Genomic DNA, 24,989 nt, shown 5'->3' with positions numbered 1-24,989 from the left:
AATGTTGAAACTTGTTCGAAAGAACTCTCGCTCTGAAAATAAGAAGCTGTTCCAAACTTTTATCTTATCGGACTGTTATCTTATCGGACAGCCCCGCACTAGCTCTTCTCAACTTCATTCCCTCGTTCCTGAGGAAGCCATCTGACACACGGTTGGCGATTGGCTCGGACGGTGACAGCGATGGCCGCCGCCCAACCACCGGCGAGGCCCAAGACCATCATTATCGGGATATCCGGGCCTTCGTCCAGCGGGAAAACGACCCTGGCGCGGCTTTTGCGGGAGGTCTTCGCAATTGAAGGCAATCTTAGATCGTTTATCATCCACGAGGATGACTTTTACTATCCAGATGACAAGTACGCTTTGTTCCGCAAAATTAGTATTTCTAGTTTTGGCTGCTCGCGCTGAACAAGATGGCGATCCGTAGGATCCCGGTCACCACGACGGCGAAAGGCGAGAAAGTGCAGGATTGGGATACCATTGAAGCAATCAATGTCTCGTTCCTGACGGCCTCTCTGGGATATGTACGCGAACACGGAACACTTCCGCCGCGGCTCCGGAGCAAAGAGGATCAGAACCCTGCGTCGGACCCGGGTGTGGACAAGTCCCATATAGATGAGCTTCGAGCTACGGCCAGCGCTCGGCTATCCGAAGCTTCCGGGAATCAGGGACTGATTATCGCGTTTATGGAGGGATTCTTATTGTACGCGCCGCCGCCGTCGGAGGCCCCGCAACATGTCCTTCGTCCCGTGCACGAGAAAATGCATCTCCACCTGTTTCTCCCGGCACCGTATGATATCGTTAAAGCCCGACGGGAGGCTCGTAGTGGGTACGTGACGATCGGTCCCGCGCCGACTCCCGCGAAGGAACCTGGGGAAGGGAATCCCGGCACTGATGAGTCCCAGCCCGTCGATTTGGAGAAGGCTGGAGAGGAGCTGCTCCCGGAACATCAGAATTTCTGGACGGATCCGCCCGGATACGTTGATGATATTGTCTGGCCTCGATACGTCCGCGATCATGCCTGGCTACTACTTCCCGAGGATGAGCAACAGGAAGGAGGGTCAAGATCGAAGTCCTTGGATGTTCGGCTCGCCGCTGGTCAGGATAAATCGGAGCAGGAGCTCCTGCGACTGGCCGGTCAAGCCGTTAATGTCCGTACCGACGCTGGTGTTAAGGTCGCGCCGGGTCAGGGCAAGATTCCGATGACGGAGGTGCTTGATTGGGCCGTCGAGGAGGTTTTACAGTGTGTTTGTAGTAATATATAGACCTACGATAATGTCTACGTAGACGGTGGCTGTCTCTCTGTGTGCTATCTTGGACTGTTGATACTCGGGTAAGGATGCAGTTACAAATTGACCCGAATTGATTCCGTATCAGGCCCTTTCCCTTCAATGGAAGTTATCGATGAGGCAGCGATAAGTCTTGTGAAGCTGTAGCGCCAGCTTGACAGTTGCCTCGTTTCAAAATTGATATCGTTCCTGACGGCATACGTAGACAGGCCCCAGGTGTCTACGTCAACTTATCGCATCGGTCTTGCGTAAGCAAACCATCGGGTGTTGAGCTTCGTCATGGAGTACGCAAGTCGGTACGCTAGAGCCTGATGGTGAGGATCTCCCTGCTGTGAATCTGAGAACTCATTCTAGGCTCAGATACGGAGGGTAAATGGAAGCGAAGGGCATTTATGGCACGATCCATTATCTAAGAAAAATACGAGATTCCGCGAAAGAACCAACAAGACCAAAAGTCAAAATGAACAAGGAGCTTCGGAGGGGCTAAAAGCTGCTGCTTTTTTTGGCCCCCACGTGACCCGCTGTAGATTGCCCAATCTATCCTCTACACGGAGTGTTTGTAAATTCGGCCGCGTCCTAACATCAACCATCGTTATCAGTGGTCACTCGTCAGAAATGAATTAAGGCCCCCAAACCGGAGTTAAATATGAAGACTTTCACAGACATTGAAGGGGACCAAATGGCATTGTCGTCATTTAGGATGCTTAAGAACATTCCTCTTCCCGTCACCCAGGAAGCAATTTCCGGGGACGAATTTGAGATTCGTTGACAATTGTCCTAGATTGATTCTATCGGAGCCATGCCCTGTCACAGATCGTTTTCGCTTGCCGCAATTGGTATAATAGTAATCTTGCTACTACGCTTCCTCGATTCTCCGAAGTTTGTTGAGCAGACCACTTCATCGAAAATCGCAGGTTTCAGTTCATTAGAATGGATTCCTCGCCCGAAATTGATCACAGTGGACAATCTGCGCCTTTCCATCAATACTGGAACCCAAGAGCCGCCGGCGCAGAACGTTAAGAGCTGGGTGTCGAGTTGGTATAGTGGCTGGAAATGGCTGAACCCATTCTCATCAATCATCTTGGAGGAGGAGCGGACAGGTCTCCCGCCTTTGCGCAAGAGACAGGTTGTGTATACATTCCACCAGCCCAAACCTGATCGAAGCAGTGAAGAACAAGAGGCGGACCACGAGCTGCTCTTGACGTGGCGTCGAGCGTGGTATGCGAAGGGATTCGAGCCGGTAGTGCTCATCGCAAGCGACGGGAGAATTAATCCACTTTACAAAGAGGTTGCGCGCGCCAAGTTGGACCCAGAGCTCGAGTTGGAATTTTTGAAGTGGCTCGCCTGGGGCCACATGGGGACCGGAATACTGGTCGATTGGCGATGCGTTCCAATGGCACGTTACGATGATGACTTTTTCTCTGAGCTCCGACGTGGTGTCGATGAGAGTCGTCTCATTCGTATCGACAAACTCGGACCCGCTTTTTTCGCCGGTGGAAAAGACAGGATCAATGACGCTATCAGGCAAGCAATTAAGAACGTCAGGAACAGCAGTACCAGCACGGTAGCGCGCAAGGATGCCAACGGGAAACCGAAATCAATTTTGGATTTCATTCCCCAAGAGCTTTTCAGCATCGAAAGGACGACATCGTTGGCCTACTACGGAACAAGTACAGTCGAGTCGATGTATCCTGCTTTGGCTGAGCAACGCCCGGAGTCCACAGCTGTTCGCCAACTCCTGTTGGCAGAAGTGATCAACTCTCATCTCCACAATACGTTTCTCGATGGCTTTCAATCGGGAATTGCCGTGCTGAAACCTTTTCCGAATCATACAACGGCGCTAGTCGAACCTGCCATGAACTTGGCTAAGACCCTAGCTACGTGCCCTCGAACTGTTCTCCCACTGTCATGTCCACCTTCCCACCCAGCCTGTTCGCCATGTGCTTCCAGGTCGAACAGGAGTCTCATCACCATACTGGACTCATTTGATAATTCCAGCGATCATTTTACTATATCTCTCGTTCCACATCCCTACACCTTGCTAGCCCTCTTTCGTGGATCCGATCACATCACTACCAGGTACATCCGACGCGAGACGCCACGGGATCCTTGGCTGCACGAGGTAACGAAAAGTCTCCTTGGTCCTGAACGCGGTAGTGCGTCCCGCCTTGAGGCTTTGAAGGATGCCGTGGCGGGCGAGGCCGCCTCGCGTACATTATGGTTGACATTGGAGAGCCTTCTCGTGACCGGAAGGCGGCAGTCACCCACTTTTCTTGACGATTTAGAGTGGAAGTTTGGTTTCAAACTACCCAGAGACGATGAAATTCCAGAAACCGCCGCCCAGGCCAAGGTTCAAAATTCGTCCCTGCAGCGGGAAAAAGAGCTTATCAGCAAAACTCTGGAGGCTACCCGAATCAAAACTTCCAATCGTATTGGCATTCAAGGGATAGCTGAGGCGTGGAATATGGCGGATACTGAAATTTGGCAGTTTGTCCGTGCCTTTTGGTATGTGTTTAGCGTCGGCTTATACCCGTATCGTGCTGACATGATTCTAGGGAACGCAGCATTCTGGAACGGAAGCAATGGCAGGAACGGGCGAAGGATTTTGCTGATGTCCGAACTCTGCTGTTCTAATGCCGGTATGCCACAAGTCTCGGAAGTGTGGCTCATATGGTCGAAATGTCTCGCCAACCAGTCAGTACTAACAGTACTCGGAGCGAGAGTACTGGAGTACCAGTACGGACTGGACTCATGGCGTCGGTTTTCCATTCGAGCGGCGATTCATGGCCTGTTATTTGCATGGACGCTGTGATGGACGAATGTCTTATGATAGACACACCTCTACAGCTCGACTGCTTCATCTTCTGGTCGCATCGAACTCTCGGACCGAGTCGACGACAGACACTCACTCGGTCAAGCAAAAGCCTGTATTATAGACGACGTTTTAGACTCATGAGTAGACTAATGAATGAATCAGACATCTCATTTCTGTTATGCTCGGAGTAACAGAGACCATTGACATTAGCACCTATTTAACAAATCTACAAGACGTTCATCAATTCTAACGGCATGACTTCACTAAATGAAAAAGCATCAAGATTTTCTTTCTGATCTCACAGTGAATACAAAACCAACCCCAGCCCACATTGTCCTTCCTATGTATTTCGATGCTCGGCTATCCCTCAAATCCGAATTCCAAGCACATGCCTAGGGGCATGGCCTAGTAGCTAAGGTCTGCAACTTTCGAGTTGCAGGATGGGCTGATATCCCCAGCCAGGACCCCAGTTCCGCTGATATTAGCATTGGGAGTTAAAGGGCCAGGTCAACTCGCGATTCAGGTACCTATTTGCGACGCTACTTTATGCTTTCATTATGATTGATTTGCTAAGATCTGCTATCTTTCTATCTAGCTAGGTCTTATTTGTTCGAATTGACATGATGGATCTTCGTGATTTGAGTGATGCTTCCTTGTTTTGGGTAAGAGGCTGCAATAGCGACGCATTGATACATTGTGGTTGACATGACTGGTTTCGGAAATGGGAGATTAGATTCCTCGACCGGGCGTCATTCTTCTACGTCGTGTCCAAAAAATGATCTGCCCAGAGAGGTATTTGAGACGTTTACGGCTAGAATCAGCATTCTCGTAGGGCTATGACGTCAGTGGCCCAGGGCCCAAAACTGTTTTTTAAATTCGGACGAGAATCACATGATCTAAATTCTAAGCATGCAATTGTGGGTCGAAGTGGCAAGCGGATTCATCTTGGCAACGCTTATCTATTGGCTCGTCTTATCCCCCGCAAAACAGGTTTTCGAAAACGGAGGAGCTTGGGTCATGATTGGAATGCTGGCCCTCAAGCTCAAGGTCCCTTGTTTTGATCCTATGACACGGACCTAATTTCACCCAAATTACACTTCTGCAATCATGACTGTGGACAAGCTTCCGTCGGAACCTGCGGCCGCTGCTGGCCAGCGCGCCGATTTGGCTGCGGTCACCAAGGACTACGACGACACCATCCGGTTCTATCTGAACGGGACCAGAGTGGTGTTGGATGACGTCGATCCCGAGTTGACGTTGTTGGAGTATTTGCGTGGGATCGGGCTGACAGGAACCAAACTGGGTTGTGCAGAGGGTGGATGCGGTGCTTGCACAGTGGTATGTGTGACTTTGGCTCCGACTGTGACGCAGTCGGGTTAGTTGAGACTAGAACTAACACAGGCCTAAGGTGGTCTCACACATCAATCCTACGACTGGAAGACTATACCATGCTTCAGTGAATGCGTGCCTGGCGCCGGTCGTCAGCGTTGATGGAAAACATGTCATCACCGTCGAGGGCATCGGGAATGTCAAGAACCCGCATCCGGTTCAGCAGAGGATCGCGGTGGGCAATGGGAGTCAGTGCGGATTCTGTACGCCCGGTATTGTGATGGTATGTTGTCTTCCTTTAACCATGGGAGTTTGTTGATTCATAGTTCCGCAGAGTCTCTACGCTCTCTTGCGGAATAACCCCCAACCGTCCGAACACGAAATTGAAGAGGCCTTTGATGGCAACCTTTGCCGATGTACCGGCTATCGGCCAATCTTGGATGCGGCTCAAAGCTTCTCCGCCCGAGGATGCAAAAATGCAATGGTAAATGGAGGGTCGGGGTGCTGTATGGAAAAGAATGGTGGCAAGGGTGGCTGCTGCAAAGCGCCAAACATGCCGAATGGAGTCAACGGCACAGAACTCAATCTGCCGAAACCTCAATTCATTCCATACAACCCCGACACTGAGCTGATCTTCCCTCCGGCCCTGTGGAAACACCAGTTCAAGCCACTGGTGTTCGGCAACAAATGGAAAAAGTGGTATCGGCCGGTAACACTGAAGCAGTTGCTGGAAATCAAGAACGCATGTCCACATGCGAAACTTGTCGGTGGCAGCACCGAGACACAGATCGAGATCAAGTTCAAGGCGATGCACTACGACCCATCCGTATACGTCGGCGACATTGCCGAGCTCCATACATACTCATTCCACGATGATCACCTGCTGCTCGGCGCGAACGTGTCCCTAACGGATTTGGAATGGATTTGTGATGAAGCCCTTAAGCGGTATGGCCCTCTTCGGGGCCAGCCATTCGCTGCTATCCGGAAGCAACTTCGCTACTTTGCTGGACGACAGGTCCGCAATGTCGCGTCGCCTGCTGGGAATCTCGCGACAGCGTCGCCAATTTCGGATCTAAATCCCATCTTCGTGGCTACTGGCACCATTCTAGTGGCGAAGTCTCTGACTGAAGAGATTGAAATTCCAATGGGGAGCTTCTTCAAGGGATATCGTCAAACGGCCCTCCCGCCGGATGCCGTCATTGTTTCTCTCCGCATTCCGATATCTGGCGATCGCGACTATATTCGAACGTACAAGCAATCTAAGCGAAAAGACGACGACATTGCTATCGTTAATGCTGCTTTGAGAGTGTTTCTCTCTCCGTCGCACGACGTCCTCGATGCCAGCTTCGTGTATGGAGGAATGGCCCCGATGACCATATCGGCGAAGAAGGCCGAACAGTATATTGTGGGCAAGAATTTCACCGACACTAGCATCCTGGAAGGAGTTATGAACGCTCTGGAACGGGATTTTAACTTGCCATTCAGCGTTCCTGGTGGCATGGCTACGTACCGCAAGTCTCTTGCCATGGGATTCTTTTATCGTTTCTACAATGACATCCTCTCAAATCTTGAGAATTTGAAGCAAGAAGTTGATCCCGACGCTGTCAGGGAAATTGAGCGGCCGATATCGACTGGCGCGAAGGACTTGGACGCATCGGTCGCATACCAGAAGAATATCGTTGGAAAACCTCAAGCGCATGTTTCCGCTCTGAAACAATGCACTGGAGAGGCTCAGTACACAGATGATATTCCCCCGCAGAAGAACGAGCTCTACGGCTGCCTTGTGCTGTCCACCAAACCGCGGGCAAAGATTGTCAGCGTCGACTACTCTTCTGCTCTCGAGATTCCCGGTGTTTACGACTTTGTCGATCACCGAGACCTCCCATCTCCGGATGCGAACTGGTGGGGAGTTCCTGTTAGTGATGAGCAATTCTTTGCAGTGGATGAGGTGTTTACTGCTGGTCAACCCATTGGGATGATTCTGGCCAAGTCACCGAGACTTGCAGAAAAAGGATCGCGGGCTGTTAAGATTGAGTACGAAGAACTGCCAGCGATTCTCACCATCGAAGAAGCCATCGAAGCTGGCTCATATTTCAATCATTATCGATTCATCAAGAATGGTGACACCGAGGAAGCTTTCAAGATGGCCGATCACATTTTCACGGGCGTTTCGAGAATGGGTGGCCAGGAGCACTTTTATCTAGAGTCGCAGGCTTGCGTCGTTATTCCCAAGCCTGAAGATGGAGAGTTCGAGGTCTTCAGCTCGACTCAGAACCCTACCGAGACGTGAGTTCAGAGATTAGCTTAACCTATAGAATGCATGCTGACAATGAGTAGCCAAACATATGTCGCACGGGTTACCGGCGTTGCTGCGAATAAAGTGGTCGCCAGAGTCAAGCGACTGGGCGGTGGCTTTGGAGGCAAAGAGACCCGGTCAGTTCAGCTGGCGGCCATCTGTGCCACGGCTGCCAACAAAACGAGACGGCCGGTTCGCTGCATGCTCAATCGGGATGAAGACATTGTAACCTCTGGCCAACGCCATCCGTTCCTATGCAAGTGGAAAGTCGGCGTTACCAAGGACGGGAAACTGCTGGCCTTTGACGCCGATGTATATGCAAATGGCGGTCATACCCAGGATCTATCCGGCGCCGTTGTTGAACGGGCACTCTCCCACATCGACTGCGTTTACAACATACCGAATGTCTACGTCCGCGGACGAGTTTGCAAGACGAACACCGTCTCCAACACAGCCTTCCGGGGCTTCGGCGGCCCACAGGGCATGTTTATGTGCGAGTCTATGATGTCCGAGGTCGCGGACCACCTCGGCATTCCTGTGGAGGAGCTGCGGGAACGGAACATGTACCAGCCCGGCGACAAGACCCATTTCCGCCAGGAACTGCGAGACTGGTTCGTGCCGCTCATGTACCAGCAGGTCATCGAGGAGAGCTCCTACTGGGAGCGCCGCAAGGCAGTTGAAGAATACAACCGGACACACAAGTGGTCCAAGAGGGGAATGGCATTGATCCCTACCAAATTCGGCATTTCGTTCACAGCACTCCATCTCAACCAAGCCGGTGCCCTAGTGCACATCTACCAAGACGGCAGCGTACTGGTTGCCCACGGCGGGACCGAAATGGGCCAAGGCCTCCACACCAAGATGACGATGATCGCCGCGGAGGCATTGCAGGTGCCGCAGTCAGACGTGCACATTTCGGAAACCGCGACAAACACAGTTGCCAATACCTCAGCGACTGCTGCATCGGCCAGTTCGGACCTGAACGGGTACGCCATCTACAACGCCTGCCAGCAGCTCAACGAGCGACTGAAGCCCTACCGGGATCGCATGCCGCGCGCAACAATGAAGGAGCTGGCGCGCGCAGCATACATGGACCGCGTCAACCTCTCCGCCAACGGCTTCTACAAAACACCCGACATCGGATACGTCTGGGGTGAGAACAAGGGACAAATGTTCTTCTACTTCACCCAGGGCGTCACGGCAGCAGAGGTAGAGATCGACACGCTGACGGGCGACTGGACGTGTTTGCGCGCGGACATCAAGATGGACGTTGGCCGCAGCATCAACCCGGCGATCGACTACGGGCAGATCGAGGGGGCCTTCATCCAGGGCCAGGGCCTGTTCACAACGGAGGAGATTCTCTTCCACCGTGGCAGCGAACAGATCGCCACCAGGGGACCCGGAAACTACAAGATCCCGGGCTTCCGCGACATCCCCCAGGTTTTCAACGTGTCGCTGCTCAAGGACGTGGAGTGGGAGAATCTGCGTACCATTCAGCGATCTCGTGGTGTTGGGGAACCGCCGCTATTCATGGGTAGCGCTGTCTTCTTTGCCATCCGCGACGCGCTCAAGGCTGCGAGGGCGCAGTGGGGGGTTACGGATGTTCTGCAGCTGCACAGCCCGGCAACTCCGGAGCGGATCCGTGTCAGTTGCGGCGATCCAATCATTGAGCGGGCTCGTGTGCAGCCAAAAGACGGCGAAAAGAGTTTCTTCGTTTCCATCTAGACCATCTAGTTTCTCTTGGTTCTGAACAAACGCATGCATTTATGATCTATTTGCATTCCGGCTTGATTCTATAGCACGCATACCGAATAATGATACAAGTATGAATGATTTCTCACATCATCAGCCAACTTATCCGCTCGGGTAGATGATTGAAAATCTCTAATGCGCCGCCATGCATGCAATGCTTGTAAACAAAACGAAAGAAAATAATGAGCGAAATGGATCAATGATGCTTCTCGTCACCATCATACTCAACGTAGGCACTCCCACGAACAATGCTCGGCATTTTGTGGGATATTGCCGCGGAGTAATCTCGTTGACCAGCAAAGCCCAGCTTCTGGTCATGGAAGTCGGAGTCGCGACGGTTGTGATGTCTGATGTTTCTGGGGTTGAAAGCTTCGGTGACTGATGCTTCGTGGCTGAGATCGCGATCAGCGGCGGCGGCGTTGCCGTCGCCCATGATGGGACCGTCAGTGCTAGAGTGGAGCGAGGGGGAGTCCGGGCGAACACCTCCCACACCGCGCGGCCGTTCGCGGCGGACACATTTGATCAGCGCACGGAAGATGCCGATGAAGACGAGAAGGACCCATGCCAGTACAATCACCCCGGAAATGATTGCCTCGGTGCGGATGCTGTCTTCTAGCTTGCTGGTGACATCGACGACGACCTCGGTGATCTGGTCGCTGGTGGCGTCACCGGGGTTCGCCAGGAAGCTCTGCGTGTCCGGGTTGTCGCCAGCGATGCTTGCGGCCGCGCCGACGGAGAACGTGTCGTTGGGGATCTGCGGCATGTCGATATGCGCATGGTCGTGCACCCAAGTAAGCCCCTTTTGGATGCTTTCCACCTTCAATTCCACGAGGCAGTTGAAGATCCCTCTAACGGGCTTCTCCAGGGGTGTCCCGCCAAAGGCATCGTCGAGCAGGTCGTGCGTCTTGTCCAGGAAGGTGTTGAGAGTGTCGTTCAGCGAAGTCGTGCTTGTGTTGACCCAGCCAAACAACTGGTCGTTGATGTCGTCGTTGGTCGACTGCATCACCTTGTTCACTCCCACAGCCCACTGTTCGGACGCACGGTCCAGCGACGCCACCACCTTGTCGGCGAACTCTCCAACCTGGGCCGCCAGTCCTGGTACTTCGTGCTGGACAACGCGCAGCAGGATGTACTGGCACAGGCACGACAGCAGGCCGGCCACGCCCAAACTCAGGAGGAAGAGTGCCGGAGTTGATGTCGCATACGCGACTACCCAGCGCACCAGGATTTGTCGACGGCTATCGCTGAACCAGCTCGCTGCTTTGATCCCAACGGTCGACGTGTACGGTCGAGAAACAATGTACACCACGTCCATTGGGTCGTGTGCTTCCTTTCGGACGAGAAGTGATCGCTCTCTCATCGCTCGCCAGGTCCGAATCTCTCGATATGCCATCGGTAGGCAGACCAGTACTGCCGCAATCACCAAGACCGCGATGAAGACCTTTTGCGCCGTAGAGACCTTGGATGCGACTCCGTCAAAGAAATCGTTGATCCCGTCATTCTCCCCGCAAAATGACAGCTTCTCCTTCTCAGGCACAGGAAAGACCGACGCGTCGAACGTGTAATTTCCCAGCTCCTCATCGATTTTTTTCTTAAGTAGCTCAAATGGCAGCTTGATTGCATTATCGGTTGCATTCTTCACTTCGTCAAAAGTTGGCACAGAGCTGTTGAGCTTCTTCATCGCATCGTTTATAGACGGGGGAAGCTTGAGATTTTTCAGTTCATCAACTTGATCGGTCAAATCCAGCTTCGGAATCTTGATACCATCGCTGAAAAGGCTGGCTGCTTTGTTGATCTTGTCTATAAGCCCATTGATCTCCTTTTGAAAGCCATCAGCAGCCTTGGTGATATCATTGCCGATCTTCGGCAGGGCGTCGTCAAGAAACGACGTCACCTCCTTGACAATCGATGTTGCCGCGTCGATACTGCCCCGGACAACCAGAGTGATCAGGCAGAGGTAGGTCTGCACCATCATGTTGATGAAGAATACCACCAGACCCTCCACACCGGTCACGAGCAGTTGGAGCACCTCCACCAAACCATTGACCGCTTTGGTAATCCCACTCGCCGTCAACTCGTTCACGCCTTGCGACATGTAGTGCGGCATGGACGCCATGGCACTCCCCATCGATTCCACCTTGGTGCAGGCGGCCAGGGCCTGTACCTGTGCGTTGTCCATGTTGCCTTGCAAGCCCTGGACCGCCAGGACCAAGCGGACCAGCACCAGAAGGATCAAAACGGTCCATCGATTGATCCATATTTGCGACAATCGCGATTTCAACCCCAGGTATGGCGTGATACCGTCCGGATCCGTGTACGGCGGAGGCGCCTGGAAGCCCTCATCGGCACGGTATGGAGGTAATAGAGGGAAGATGGACCGGTTGAACTTGAAAACCATGGCTCAGTCGTCGGAGGGCGACCAGCGCCCCTTTCCCATGTAGTATAATATCCGATGCTGGGAACTGACGCGGATGCGTTGTTGCTGGTCAAAATCGAGTCAAGCGTAAAGGATAGTTCGACCGTCGAGGTTAAATGGCATCGAGCAAAGGAGAAAACGGCAGAAGACAGAGATATAAAGCTGAATGGTTCTATACAAATATCAAAAAAAAAAAAAAAAAAAAAATAGATCAGACCTCCGTGTCGTGGTATCAAAGCTCTTTGACTTAGAATGGCTATTGTTGCAAGTCGATTGTTTCGTGCGCTGCTTTGTTCAATAATGGGGCAACAAGGGGCACAACGCTATTATAGAGCAGAATAGACAATGAACACACAACTCACTACCAAATCTCATTCAGAGTCACTGCTACCGCTTTATAAGCAGTGACTCCAGAGTGCATCTGCGGCATGTGGGAGGCATCCGGCGGCCACCATACCCAATCATCATTGCTGACTGGCATGATTGGAAACATGATCCGAAAACAAAAATAGGGCATTGTTAATGTTCCCTCATTTAGTCCACGACTAGTATGACATCAGTAAGCTGCCACCTGCTGCCTGAAGAAACCTGAGGGCTCATAGCCGCCAGGGGTTGTCGCATGCGGAGCTGCAAGTTGCAGCACTAATACTGGATTGATCCCCGCAGTCATCTTCTTGGAGCACGTCGAAGTCTCTGTTTGGTCAGATCCTGAGATTTGACGTGCATAAGGTCATGGACCAAATCTGAATTGAGCAACTGGTGCATTTTTAGGCGCTTTGGGAGTTTGCAGCCGTTAACTGCAGAGTCTGCACCGGCACTGTGGATCTCCAATCTGAGACTATTAAAAGCTAGAATACCACTTGCTCACAAGAGTCAACTCAAGTAGTATCATTGGTAACATCTGGATTCAGCAATCGCATTTGCCTATCGTCGAGACGAGCCGAAGACCGTGAGGTTCTACAGCCTCGATATGATAGGTTGAAGACCTAAGTCACGTGACTAACTCAGCGCGTCAAGAACCACTATCAACCAATCAATCCACCTATCCACTGAGAGCCCTGAAACGCATCTCTACTGTCCTCCGCTTAAATCAAGATGGATGCAATTTCACAGTCAGGTGAATTGAGTACGATTGGGCACGAAGATGCTCTGAGCCTTGAACCTCTCGAAACAGTGTGAGTGCGAGGACGAGCCCCGCAAAGAAGATCACTCATTCACGACGGAACCTTTCAACGACTGGAAGGCTCGCAGACATCGCGTTCTGATCTCATCATTCAAGAGTGAACGTCGAGGCAAGCCCAACTCTCACCGACTCCCAGCACTGTTCCCTAGTGCATACAGACAACTTGAATGGAACCTTCAGGCTAGAAATCGTTAACCTATTTCTTGGGACCCGAATCGTCGCTACAGTGAAGCAGATTGAGCTGAGTTGCGTACTTACTGAAGCCAGATGGTCATACTTGTACAATGTCATCGAAGTGTTGGCAATCAGTGGATCGCGATAAACGCTAAGGGCAAGCGGACGATAATTTGACTTCGTGTTTCACCATGGAGTCTAAAGAGCGTATTGTACTTCCCTTATGTCCGGAAATTCTCTGAAGCGGAATATCGGGGACGAAGTTCGGATTGAAGAACCAAAGCTCAATGCCGGCCTCTGAAGCCAAGCCAAGGACTTCACGGTCACCGAAAACCTTTAAGAACACTGGCGTGAGAGGCTTGTTTTCTTCCCGCCATTGTGGAGGATTCGAATGATTCGGCAGTAATTGCATTGGGCACAGGGCTACTGTGCCGATGGTCGCGTTGTAAATGGCAATCCAGGGATCGCCATCTATCCAGGTCATGTGGCAGGCCAGGTAAGGGGTTAGATAGATGGCAGAATGGATGGAATCCTTGGTGAAGCGACCGACAGCGCTGATCCATCGGAGGTTGAGTTTCTGGACAGCATTGTCGTACTCGAGGTGCATCGCGGCGTACTTGCGCCTCACGAAGAAGAGTTGGGTCACAGTCTTGTGGCCGAAGGTCTGGCAGTGACGGTTGGTTACGTCGCGCTCCTTCAGTTGACGATCAGTCCGTAGCGGCAGGTGAGAGACTTTCTTCTTGAGCCTCCGCCCAGTCGTTGTCTTCCAACTTGTGAGCCGCACTTCTACTGTTTGTTTCTCTTTCCCCAAATCGAGCTCGCATGCAACCAGAATGTCCTCTGCGATGTCCACGTGCCACAACCGAAGGTTGAAGAAGCTGCCGATCTTCTGGACGTGATTCGTACTCAAATTCCAGACGTAGATGCTGGTGAATAGACGTTCCACCCCTGACTTAGGAGTAATGACCACTCTGTCCCCGACGATCGTATACTGGCCGGAAAACGAGGGAATCCGTTGATCGAGTCTCTGTTTTGTTTGTATATCCCATGCTATTAGATAATTCGTATCATCACTTAACCAGCAAAGTAAATGTCAGTCGACAGAAGGCGAGATAGAAATTTGCTCTCTCTTACGTTCCGAGCGTGCTTAGAACAAGATAACGGTCAGACAGAATAAAGTCATCGAATTGTTTTTCTCCGTCCGTCCAGATCTCTGTCACTGCGGCATCAAGATCCAGCATTTCAACTGTTTTGCAATTCGGTCTGTCGTAGCACAGCCGCCGCGAACGGTACCGAATCTCTGAGGGCATGGGACTTATGGGTGTGACTTTAGGTTCCGGCCAAGGAAGAAAGACTTTCTTGACAGGCCGAGCACACTCCAATCCACGTCGCCATCGGATTATTTTGATCGCATCGTCAATTTTTACATCCGTGCTGACACCCTCACTACCTAGGCCCAGCAAAGCCAGCGCTGGACGCAAAACGGGCTTGATGACTATATCGCACGAGAAAATCGAGTGCCATCTCTTCGAGACCTAAGCTCCTGTGAGAACAGAGTTCTACTACCGTATTAATCACATCTGAATATGTAACTGACTGATACACACCCTTTGGTTCCGGACAATGTCTTCCGGGTCCAGATACCGCGTGACCTGAAGCAGGAGCTCTGGAGGCAGAGATCCAACAATATCATGCATATTTTTGAGTCGGGATTGAGATGCTGGTTCAGGGGTAGTCCTTAGTTGGACTGCTCAGGCAGTCAAATCAGTAGCCTGCGCTTCGACCGGGCGGTTTATGATGGAGTTGGCCTAGGCGTCTCCCTAGAATAGCCTTTCGCAAGTTTGGCAAAAAAGTTATGATGTCGGCTCGTCAGGTATTGCATACTGAGTAATAACTCCACAGCATTCACCGAATGCTATTTTGGCCATGGATGAACTCCACAGTGATGATGAATTTGATTGCCTCTATTCAATGCACGATCGTTGGCGCAATGTCACAACTGAGCTGAACTTCGTCAAACTTATCTTCATGCAACCAACTCTTACCTATGCCAAGAAGTCCTGTTACTTCTTAGCAGCCAGAACTTCTGGAAACCTGGGGTTCTCGTATTCTAGCGCGAGTCTAATCTAATCTACCTTTTGGCAATCTGCGGTACGTCCGCCTTCTTTGGATTCTGGCTCCCGTTCCAGGTACTGCCTCCGTGCCGGGAGGATGCCCACTCTTCACAGCCTCCTCTTCCACTCTCGAAGCCAATCGACGAAATAGTATTCACGACGGACCGAACCTTTCAACAACTCGAAGGCTCGCAGACACCACGTTCTAATCTCACATTTCAAGAGAATGAACATTGAGGCAAACCCAAGTCTCGCCAATTTCCAGTACTACTTCGTAGTGCATACAGACAGCTTGAATGGAATCTTTCGGGCTAGAAAATCGTTATCCTATTTCTTGGGACCCGATTCGCCGCTACAGCGAAGCAGATTGAGCTGAGTTGCTTACTGAAGCCAGATTGGTCCTACTTGTACAATGTCTTCGAAGTGATGGCAATCAGCACATCACAAAAAAGGCTGAGTGAGGATAAGGGCGGGCGAACGATAATTTGACTTCGTGTTTCACCATGGAATCTAAAGAGCGTACTGTGCTTCCCTCTGTCGCAGAATACTTTGAAGCGGAATGTCGGGGACGAAGTTCGGATTGAAGACCAAAGCTCACTGCCGGCCTCTGAGGCCACGTCAAGGGCTTCATGGTCGCCGAAGACCTTAGAGAACACTGGCGCGAGAGGCTGATTTTCTCTCCGCCATTGTGGAGTCAGCCGAAGTGCAATGGCTAGTATTGTGGCAGATATGGTGAGTGTCCGAGCCTTCGGTACCTACCTCACGACCAGAGATAGACCGGTAGCCACACCTCAGTCCTGACTCGTCTATCCGGAATTTCTCCAACACCCAGCCGGTTCTCCCTGTGCACATGGAACCGAGGTTGTTCGTGTGGATACTATTTAAGGGAGTGAGAGGTAAATAGTTGTTCATTTCAGGCTCATTCAGTTCTCTCTTTAGCCTCCTTAGTTCCTTCGTCCCTCACATGCGTTGAGCGCATCAGAATGGTCAGAAATAATTCTCATTAGCACTGTCTTCAAACAATCCAATAGACGGACATGAGAAGAGACGGATGGAAAATACTATCATGTGCATGCGAGATGAGGAACGAATTGTAAGAGATATCGTTGCGTACATGCAAAAAAAGTCACCAACATCGAACTGAAGCATGGAATGCCCATCAGGCCACAAAACAAAGAATAGAAAAGGAAAAATCGTCAGGTGATAATCACATTCTATGCCTCGCACGCATCTCTCTGTCGTCTGGAGATGAATCCACAAGCAACTCATTCAGTTTCCGGACTCTATTCTCCAGAAATTCGAGAGTGTCATCGGCATCCTCATTTATGTTGGCCTTGGTGATTTGCGAAGACCTGGAATCGATCAAAGACTCTTGCACAAATGGGCTCCGCGGGGCGTGAAATCCGAAATCACTGGAAGGTGGTGAGCTCGGGGAGAACGGCGATGAAGATGGCAGAGAACTTTCTCTCGTACCAGATGAGAAGCTCTCGGCCGGTCTTCCTCCATTTGCAGCTTGTCTATGGCGTTCGTGATTGAAAGAACTCAGTCCCGACAGAGGATGCTGACTCGTGCTGACAACCGAGTTCTGAAGGGCACAGTGACGGATGACCGCGAGGTTTTCGTTTTGTTGGAAGGTCAAGGAGGAGTTGGGATTTACTGTCGCTCCGTTTTTGAGGGCGTCGTTTGGAGGACTTTCGTGCCCCGCCATGCTCCCTTGGCGCCGTTCACAGGTTCCTTGCTTTCTCCAGTCCTGCTGGACGTTGGAAAATTTGTTACAGTCATGACTATCTTGGAGGAGGCTAGACACTCCGAATTTTTCTCTGTACCACGCCGGAATGTCCCTTAGGCCTATGCGGTTGAGCGTCTCCAAGTCCTTTGGCATTTCGTGTTTGTAACGGCATCCTTTGACTGAATCAGATGGACCGTTCATTTCTTTGAACGAGTCTGAAGCCTCTTACCCTGTTGCACAAAGTCGCATTCTCCGTTACGAATCCAATAGGAGCAGTATTCTTTGCCAGGTTTGCAGTCCTTGCCGTCTCTGGTCTGTTTTCATGCGTTTGATCAGTAGGATTTGTTGTGACAATCGGAATGGGCACAAACTTCTCACCTTCTTGTTCTTAGGGGAATTGTTGACTTCTCTACCACGCCCGTTGGCCACTGGCGTTGGGATATCATTTTGACTATCAACTAAATAAAAGCTTTCCGGAGGGCCGACACGTCCAAGACTGACCATGCCAGCCGTTTCCGCCAGAGACATGGTGCGAGGAACGCCAGGAATGATTATATCCTCGGGGAGCTCATCCAGCGGGATAAGAGGGACGATAGTTCCATCTGGTCGAGACAGAAAGAAACGGGGTCGCGGATGGGACGCCATGTCTGTGGTCGTCGATAGGCAATGGCAGTATGGAACTTAAGATTTGAATAACTATTGGCGGTCGAGGGTGAGAGTGAATCTGCAGCCTGATGTTTGCACAGGGAAAGAAGTCGCAAGTCCTCTCCTTGTGGAATCTGAAGAAGCTATATGTCGGGTATTATGCCTAGAAGAAAGGTAATAATCGATCGGAATAAGCCAGTCGACATGTATCTAACGCACTGGAAGAAAGGGAATTTCCGGAAACGAAGTGCGCACAAGCAATCAACAGGGATGAAAACACGCTGATTAAAACAAAAACGAAACTTGCGAAGTGGAAATCATATCTAGGGGAAGAAGAAGCAACAATGCTGGTCTGCAAGCTATATGTATTCGGCCTTTGACAGGCGGTGGATTTGCAACTAAGTAGAATCAGACATGGATGGCACATGTATTTGGTTCTAGACCAGCAGTGCGCCAGTTTAGTGATTAGCCTACATCTAGCATTGCGGATGTCATAATACGAATGTCGTCAAGTTCTTTGAACGGCCAGAGTATAATCTGTTTGCCTTTTGGACTGGCACACATAGTCAGAGTTTGTATATAGATTCTATTCATGACAACGGACAGAGAATGTCTAGGAACTGTATGGACAATGCACTCATGCCAGAAAAGAGTGTTAACCACCATCCCCTGGTGGATCCGATTGATATGGGGGTTTTCGGGTGCAAAAAGATGAATTTCTGGGGAGAAAATTGTTGTCCAGCGGCTGGTGTCTCCGGTACCGATGCGTCCTTTCTGCCTAGACATCAGATGCAACCCAGTTGCATTCCTTCCATTCATCTGTTATTCTCTTTGTTTATTTCAGGCTTTGCGTTTCTTGGTTTTTACTTGTTCTCCTCGTCTACGCTGATCAACCACATCGTCTAGGGCAAATGACGTCATGTGACTTCTGTTCATGCGGTAACTGGTGGTTCCTGTCAGGGGAACCTATATTCTCAAAAGCGTCATCTTCTATTGGAACTGCTCTCAGGAGCTGAATTGGTGATCCAAGGTGGACACCGATATGGTAATCTTCTAGGAAGTTACGGTAACAGTACCCTGGAACTTCAAGTATTTTTCAGTCTGATCGGAGACTGACAAGCTTCCAAGTGGTCTGCTTTACAAGGGAGATTGGTGCCATAGATCAGTGCGCAAGGACACGGCATGATGTCATAGTTCTCCGCAGCTTTGCAAGGGTGATTGCTGTCGTAGATCAGCGTGCGAGAAAATGATGTCTTGGTACTCCGTAGCTTTCCAACAGCAACTGGTGCCATATATCGACAGTGCCACGAAATCGATAGATGTCATGTTACTCTCAAGTTATTTTCGTACGCTATATCTAAAACTCTGAATGGTTTCTGATAGGGCAATGCTGTTACCTATCACACTGAGTACATACTCGGAGGTTCCGTTTCCAGCCCAGCGGCCTGCAGGCACTGGAAAGGCTTCTTGAGCATAGGCCAGTTACCCCGTAGTGTGGGAGATTTTATGGGCCAATGGCCGGACTGAATCGCCAGATTCTGTCGGAACTTGGAATTCCGGAAAGCCAGGCTGTTAAACTAGGGCGAACAGGGACTGGATCTCGAAAGAACAACCGTAGACAAGCCCTATCAACCTAGTTACATGAGAACATGGACATTGAACGTGAGACACATTTCTGGCCCGTGGAAATTGGCAATTAGCCAGTGCCATACTGAATTCTTCGTCAACGAGGAGGCCGATTGGAGAGCTTGACAAGCCTCTTTGTGCTCCAGTTGTGCAACAAACCTGTGATAAGGGTTCCTACCTAGGTGTTTTGGCTGTAAGCCTAAGTAAAACCCGTTAGGGTGTCCCTGGAGCATAGTTTAGTGCACCTATGTTGACGAATGTGCTTCCCTAGACCACCGACTGTGTGATGATTGAGAGCTCACTCCTAGGCTGAGAGCTCTCAAAAACTACCGTAGCCGCCTGAAGATCACGTGCAGAGAAGAATAGCGCACGTGACTTTATGTGTAGCGCTAAGCCGCTAAACCCTTTAAAGCAGTGCCATAAGCAGCTGCTTAATGGCTGAGATGGCTCATCCAGCTAGGCTGATGCCTGATTTCTTGCCAAGTCAGAATGTCAGATTGTGTCGGCCTTCATGGAAGCTACATGATGTGGTTGCAAGAAGCCATGATTGGAGATCTAATATTGAACTGAATCAAAGTACTAGTAGTTACCTATACTCGAATGAATCATCCTTGCCGTCAATCATGTATAGCAAGGAACGGAATCCAAAGTCCTATCCCCGAAAAATGAGACCGAAATCCTGAGGCACGCGACATTGGTGGCTTAATTCATTCTCAAGCTACAGAGAACCCTCTTTAGTTGTTCATGCTGACACAAGTCTCGCAGGATGCATATTTCGAAAAGGAATCCATTGTTCAATGTGTCAACAATGATTGTCTGAATGGCCTAGATGTCAGCCATTTTGAACAAGATCGTGTGATTTCCAGAGCGTACCCGGACTTAATATGATTCAGCAGTTTTATCTGATCTTGGCTCATGGCCATGTAGTGCGAATGCTCCTGTTACATTGATCTCTCACTACCGGCATGAGGCATTACGTTCAGCTATCTGACGCACCGACAGAGTGCTCCGACCATCATTCATTAAAAACCGCATTTACTAAATATACAGAGTGTTCAACCAGATACTCTTACGATTCCCAGCAATGGCCGTTTATAGGTTTTGTCTGCTCGCCTAGCAGAGCTTTCGGATGTCCGCCTTTGTGTCTGTATTCACTGGGACCTTTCAAGCTCCCATTTCTTGGTTTGTTCTCACTCAATTGCTTGCAAGATTATTCATTCATATTCTGCGACAATGAACACTCCTGCTACGTTCTGTTCAAGTCATTGGATGAAGCCTGGCGTTGGTAGATGATTTCTCAGTGTAAGCTGGATCATTATCATTAGCCGCTAATGAGAGAGCTGAGCCTTTAGGTTGATCAGTGAGCTGTGCTGGCCAGTATCATGGAAAGTCCGCCAACAAGAAATCACCACTGATCTCGGCAAAGCCGTTGAGCCTGTCGCGAGGAGTGATCGGGTAGAGATTGAACGTCAAACAGGGAATCGTTTCATTTGCGCTGCCGTTGAGCGCAACGCCGTCATCCCCCAAACAACTTAGAATTGTGAGCTCAGCCCACAGCAAAGCAGGAACCGCAAACTGTGTGTTTGGACTTCCTAAATTGGATGACAGATGGAGCACAAGCGAAGAAGACACCAGGGCCGCACGACCTGATGCTCCGTCCGGATCGTTTCACCTTCAGCAAGCCATTGGAGGACAGAAGCCTCCGTGTGTTTCTGCGGATCTCAGAGGATCTCCCAGATTGGCATGAACAGTTCGTCACGATGCTAAAGTTTTTCCTCACAGAAAAGAAACCTACGGGATGTGTTGGTGACAAGGCTATTGACAGATTTATTGACAGATTTCTTGCCAGCTGCTGGCAAAATCTCAGAAAACAGAGGAACGCCTTGAAAGAAGGCAAAAGACAGGGAAATCGAGGGAAGACTTCAAGTTGAAGGGCCACGTTGTCGGGTTTGGTCACAAGGTCAAGTGGGATCACGACTTGATTGATCTATGCTGGGTATACGTGCGCGTTCGTTCCCTGGAAACGTACTCTTCTACTCTAGTCGTCGTGGATACAATTGACATTGCCTTCAGAAACAACCTGGTAAGTTTATGTATCACAGATTGTTTTTGTGATTTTTTCTTTCTGCCTGTTCCCTGTATGGTTTCCTTTGCCCTTTTGTTGACTTGATCGTTCCATAACACCAGTTCATCATTCTCACTCCACAGCCTCGTCTTCAGACTGTCGTTCCCTAGTGGCAGAAGTACTTTGGTCAAATGGCTTCTCAGCAGGGAGAACCTGGAGACTCTGATGCTCCTCCCCTGGATGGGCCGCGCGCTGGAGAGTCAGTGAACAGTTCTCTTCACGCAGATGCGTCGGTTTTATCGGCCGCGCAGCATGAAGCACCAAAAGTTGGAGGTAGCACTCTGGAAGGTCACCATCTTCCCACCGATGATGCTGGCGTATCCAGAAATGAGAATCAGCCAGGGAAGAAAAAGAAAAAGGGAAAACACAATCGCAGGATAACTCGGTACAAGAAGCCAAAGAAGAAATGGTCAGATGATGAGAGTGATGCCGAGCAGCCGCCGAGTAGTATCGGCGGTTCGAGCCTCAATCCTCAAGCCCAGACGTTCAATCCGACAGCTCAAAAAGAGCAGATCCTGTCTACTGGCAGCATCCTAACTCCAGATAATACGAGCGGTGCTGCCAGCAGTGGTCATATCGCGTCACCGGCTCCTTTCAGCCAGCATGCAACGATGGTAAATGAGAACCATGACCCCGGAGCAGATCAAGCAGAACCCATGTCATCCACCGAGCCGACGATTAACTATGAGAATGCACAATGCGATTCGTATGGACTCGCTGGCCAGGCGAACATTACGGATGATGGACATCTGGCGGATGATGAGGCTCCTCGTGCTGTCCGACCCTTACCAGAGGCACCATTGCAACCACAACCTACGTCCAAAGAAGATTCGAGCTCTCGATTTACTCAGGGCGCCTACCACTCTTTTCAACGCCGGCAGTCTCAGCCTTCGTCATTTAGTCTCAGGGCTCCAACTATTCTTTCAGCCATTACAGAGCAAAGCTCTGAGTCTTCGGAGGAAGAACGACGTAAAAGAAACAAGCGAAAGGGCAAGGAGCGCCAAATAGGTTACGGTGACTGTGCTGTTTCGACCACCGAACCAGAGGAATCGCAGGACACTTGTGACAGCATCACCTCGGAGCTGTTCCAGTCAGAGTCTCCAAAGATATCGCTGGCGGCGAAGAAGCGTAAGCAACGGTTCTCTAGGCTGACTGCCGCAATGCTCGATTCAACAGCCAACGTCTCCAGCAGCAGCAGCGGCGTTAAACGTCAGGGCGTCTCAAGTGTAATGGAGTCAAAAATTGGAGATGATTCAGAGGGTTGGTGTCTCGTGGCCGGAAGAAGGAAAACCACCCGCAGCTCGATCATTCTGATGTCTAGAGGCCGCCCACTAGCTCGTCGTTCGGCCGATGAGACCGAATGGGCGAGGCTCTCGACTACCATTTCGAAGAACCGTGGTGGAAGGACAAGCGTGCCGACGCCTCGGCCGCCTGCGATGAATGAAACTGAATACCCGCCGCTTCCATCGCCGCAACGAGCTACCACTGAGACGTCGAGTTCACTAGGAGAGCCCGGTCCATCTTTGGAGGAAATTGCCGTTCAAGCGGCAAAAATTGGTGTGAAGGTGGCTCAGCCGGTAGGCTTTTGGAGATCCCGTACACTACTGTATCTGAAACCATACGGACGCTGACTGGGACCAGATGATGGAGACGTCTACCCCGGCATCTGAAGCTGAGGATCCAATGTCCAGCATGAAACAGGGGCACCGACGTCAGCTGTCAATAAGACTGGCGGAGTCTCCAAAGAAACTGTTTGACCAAGCTGAGACTACTGTCACCGCCAAGCCGACAGAACAAAAGTCTGACGAATGTCAAAAGACCAGCGAGAGTCAGAACAAAGTGAGAGTCACGGCGATATCGTCCGATGAGAGCCAGACGGCCTCAGCCACCGCAACAGGCTCGTCTTCGGCAGCGCAGCCGCCCACAGACTCGGGCTCCAGCTCTTCAACAGACACCTGGCGTCCCTTCATTGTGTCGTCCGTGCTCCCTCAGACGCGGGGAAGCTCTAGCTCAGAGCTATCCAACGCAGCAAACTCGCAAACTCCGCACGCGGCTAATGCAACGGTTGACACTCCCCGTTCTCTAGACGTATGGTACTGGCAGCTTGACACGCACGCCTTCCCTTGCGCCCGGCGCGGATGCATCAATAAATGCCTAACCTGGGGTGCGACAACCGTTATTTGTCCACGATGCGGCCCGTACTCAGAAATTCGATACTGCAACCTGACACACCTCTTCGAGGACATCAAAAACCACTGGTTCAATTGCGGACAGTACACCTTCGAGCACCCATGCGTGGGCCGGCTGCCACGCGAGTGGGAGGACGGTCCGCCAATGCTGCCCTGCATTCACGGCTGGGACACCCCCGAACGACACAGACAAGCGGTGCGATTTAACATGGACCGCAGCGGCGACTACTTCATCTTCAGAGACTGGTGGGACTGGGTTGAGGCCAAGATGCCAGAGAATGACGTTCGCGTGCGATGCTCCAGAAAGGTGGCTACCGTAGTGAAGTTCGAGGGGGAAATGCGAGATCGATTCCGGCGGTGCTTAGCCCTAGCACTTTTCGGTAAGTCTCATCCATCATTTCTACAGGCCTTCGACTCACCAAGAAATATCTTAGCCGGACTCGAAGTCTTCCACGTGGTTCAATACATCTTCCGCATGATCCGCGACCACCTCCGCGCCCGCAACGAATGGACCAACAACCTCGACTACGCGCTCCGCTACCAACTCCGTCTCGAAACCGGCGTACATATCCGGGCTATTGACGTTGGACGCCGGCACGCTTGTGAGACGGAGTGGATCGGAACGCACCGACTCCGCTGCACCGACCGCGTCTGTTGTGACGAGTACACGACCCTCCCGGTCCGGATGCGCACCCTGCATTCTAGCTACGGTATTGAGCGGTTGGTAAGCTATGCCGAGGCGAATTTCTGGATCCTGCGGGCCTCTCGCATCTCCCATCCGGATGTATCTGATGTTAACGAGCGGATCCGTGGGAAAGGGTTCTCGGGTGTCCGGGAGGAGCATCGTCGGTTGTTTGGCAGGGGCGCGGGATGGGACGGTGCGGGAACGGGTGAGATGGAAATTGAGCCGATATAAAAAAACTCAGACTATTGTACGAGTAGTTACGACTAGCGAGATTCTATAGTGAACGCCTGTATTATTATCCCTTTTCATGATGAAGGTGGCAATGATATAGGTCAACAGGACAACCAGACCCTGCTAATCCTTAACACTAACTGGAGATATAGCTGCCAGCTTCCATGCTCAATCTCCCTTATTCTTCATCCTCTGATTTTTCCTCTAATGTCTCCGAACTGGGCGTTTCCGGGAAAGCTACAGGGAAACCTTGTTCATCCCAAACGTTATTAGCAAGATATTCCAAATCGCTATTGCTCACTTGGACGTCTCTTTCATTCTGAGCTTTTGGTGAGCGGCCGAATATCTTCTCGAATTCAATAACCAGCGGGCCACCGTGCACAATCGGACTTCC

General features: G+C 50.9%; 7 protein-coding genes across 7 annotated transcripts; 4 read left to right on the top strand and 3 right to left on the bottom strand.

The window, feature by feature from the left end:
- Window positions 1-180: 180 nt before the first annotated feature.
- Window positions 181-3,920, top strand: VTN49DRAFT_643 (uncharacterized protein; the record flags this gene model as incomplete). The annotated part of the gene is made up of 4 exons (XM_069414588.1): window positions 181-353; window positions 425-1,240; window positions 2,100-3,791; window positions 3,842-3,920. 4 exons carry the CDS (start codon window positions 181-183, stop codon window positions 3,918-3,920), a joined length of 2,760 nt encoding a protein of 919 aa, XP_069271003.1.
- A 1,288-nt stretch (window positions 3,921-5,208) lies between these two features.
- Window positions 5,209-9,451, top strand: VTN49DRAFT_642 (uncharacterized protein; the record flags this gene model as incomplete). The annotated part of the gene is made up of 4 exons (XM_069414577.1): window positions 5,209-5,439; window positions 5,510-5,713; window positions 5,765-7,716; window positions 7,768-9,451. 4 exons carry the CDS (start codon window positions 5,209-5,211, stop codon window positions 9,449-9,451), a joined length of 4,071 nt encoding a protein of 1,356 aa, XP_069271002.1.
- Window positions 9,452-9,674: 223 nt separating this feature from the next.
- On the bottom strand, window positions 9,675-11,876 carry VTN49DRAFT_641 (uncharacterized protein; the record flags this gene model as incomplete). Its single annotated transcript, XM_069414566.1, has 1 exon — window positions 9,675-11,876. One exon carries the CDS (start codon window positions 11,874-11,876, stop codon window positions 9,675-9,677), a length of 2,202 nt encoding a protein of 733 aa, XP_069271001.1.
- Window positions 11,877-13,402: 1,526 nt separating this feature from the next.
- Window positions 13,403-14,948, bottom strand: VTN49DRAFT_640 (uncharacterized protein; the record flags this gene model as incomplete). Its single annotated transcript, XM_069414555.1, has 3 exons — window positions 13,403-14,324; window positions 14,386-14,786; window positions 14,859-14,948. 3 exons carry the CDS (start codon window positions 14,946-14,948, stop codon window positions 13,403-13,405), a joined length of 1,413 nt encoding a protein of 470 aa, XP_069271000.1.
- A 2,343-nt stretch (window positions 14,949-17,291) lies between these two features.
- VTN49DRAFT_639 (uncharacterized protein) lies at window positions 17,292-17,622 on the bottom strand (the record flags this gene model as incomplete). The annotated part of the gene is made up of 2 exons (XM_069414543.1): window positions 17,292-17,408; window positions 17,473-17,622. The coding sequence occupies 2 exons, from the start codon at window positions 17,620-17,622 to the stop codon at window positions 17,292-17,294; spliced, it is 267 nt and encodes an 88-aa protein (XP_069270999.1).
- A 3,392-nt stretch (window positions 17,623-21,014) lies between these two features.
- Window positions 21,015-21,600, top strand: VTN49DRAFT_638 (uncharacterized protein; the record flags this gene model as incomplete). Its single annotated transcript, XM_069414532.1, has 3 exons — window positions 21,015-21,167; window positions 21,215-21,448; window positions 21,553-21,600. The coding sequence occupies 3 exons, from the start codon at window positions 21,015-21,017 to the stop codon at window positions 21,598-21,600; spliced, it is 435 nt and encodes a 144-aa protein (XP_069270998.1).
- Window positions 21,601-21,621: 21 nt separating this feature from the next.
- VTN49DRAFT_637 (uncharacterized protein) lies at window positions 21,622-24,595 on the top strand (the record flags this gene model as incomplete). The annotated part of the gene is made up of 3 exons (XM_069414521.1): window positions 21,622-23,067; window positions 23,132-24,059; window positions 24,114-24,595. The coding sequence occupies 3 exons, from the start codon at window positions 21,622-21,624 to the stop codon at window positions 24,593-24,595; spliced, it is 2,856 nt and encodes a 951-aa protein (XP_069270997.1).
- Window positions 24,596-24,989: the final 394 nt, after the last annotated feature.

This window comes from Thermomyces lanuginosus (assembly GCF_041956635.1).
Source record: "Thermomyces lanuginosus strain ATCC 200065 unplaced genomic scaffold VTN49scaffold_19, whole genome shotgun sequence".
In the NCBI taxonomy this organism is placed as follows: Eukaryota; Fungi; Ascomycota; class Eurotiomycetes; order Eurotiales; family Trichocomaceae; genus Thermomyces; species Thermomyces lanuginosus.
Note: the sequence above shows the minus strand (reverse complement) of the source record. Positions and strands in the feature narration are given on the sequence as shown.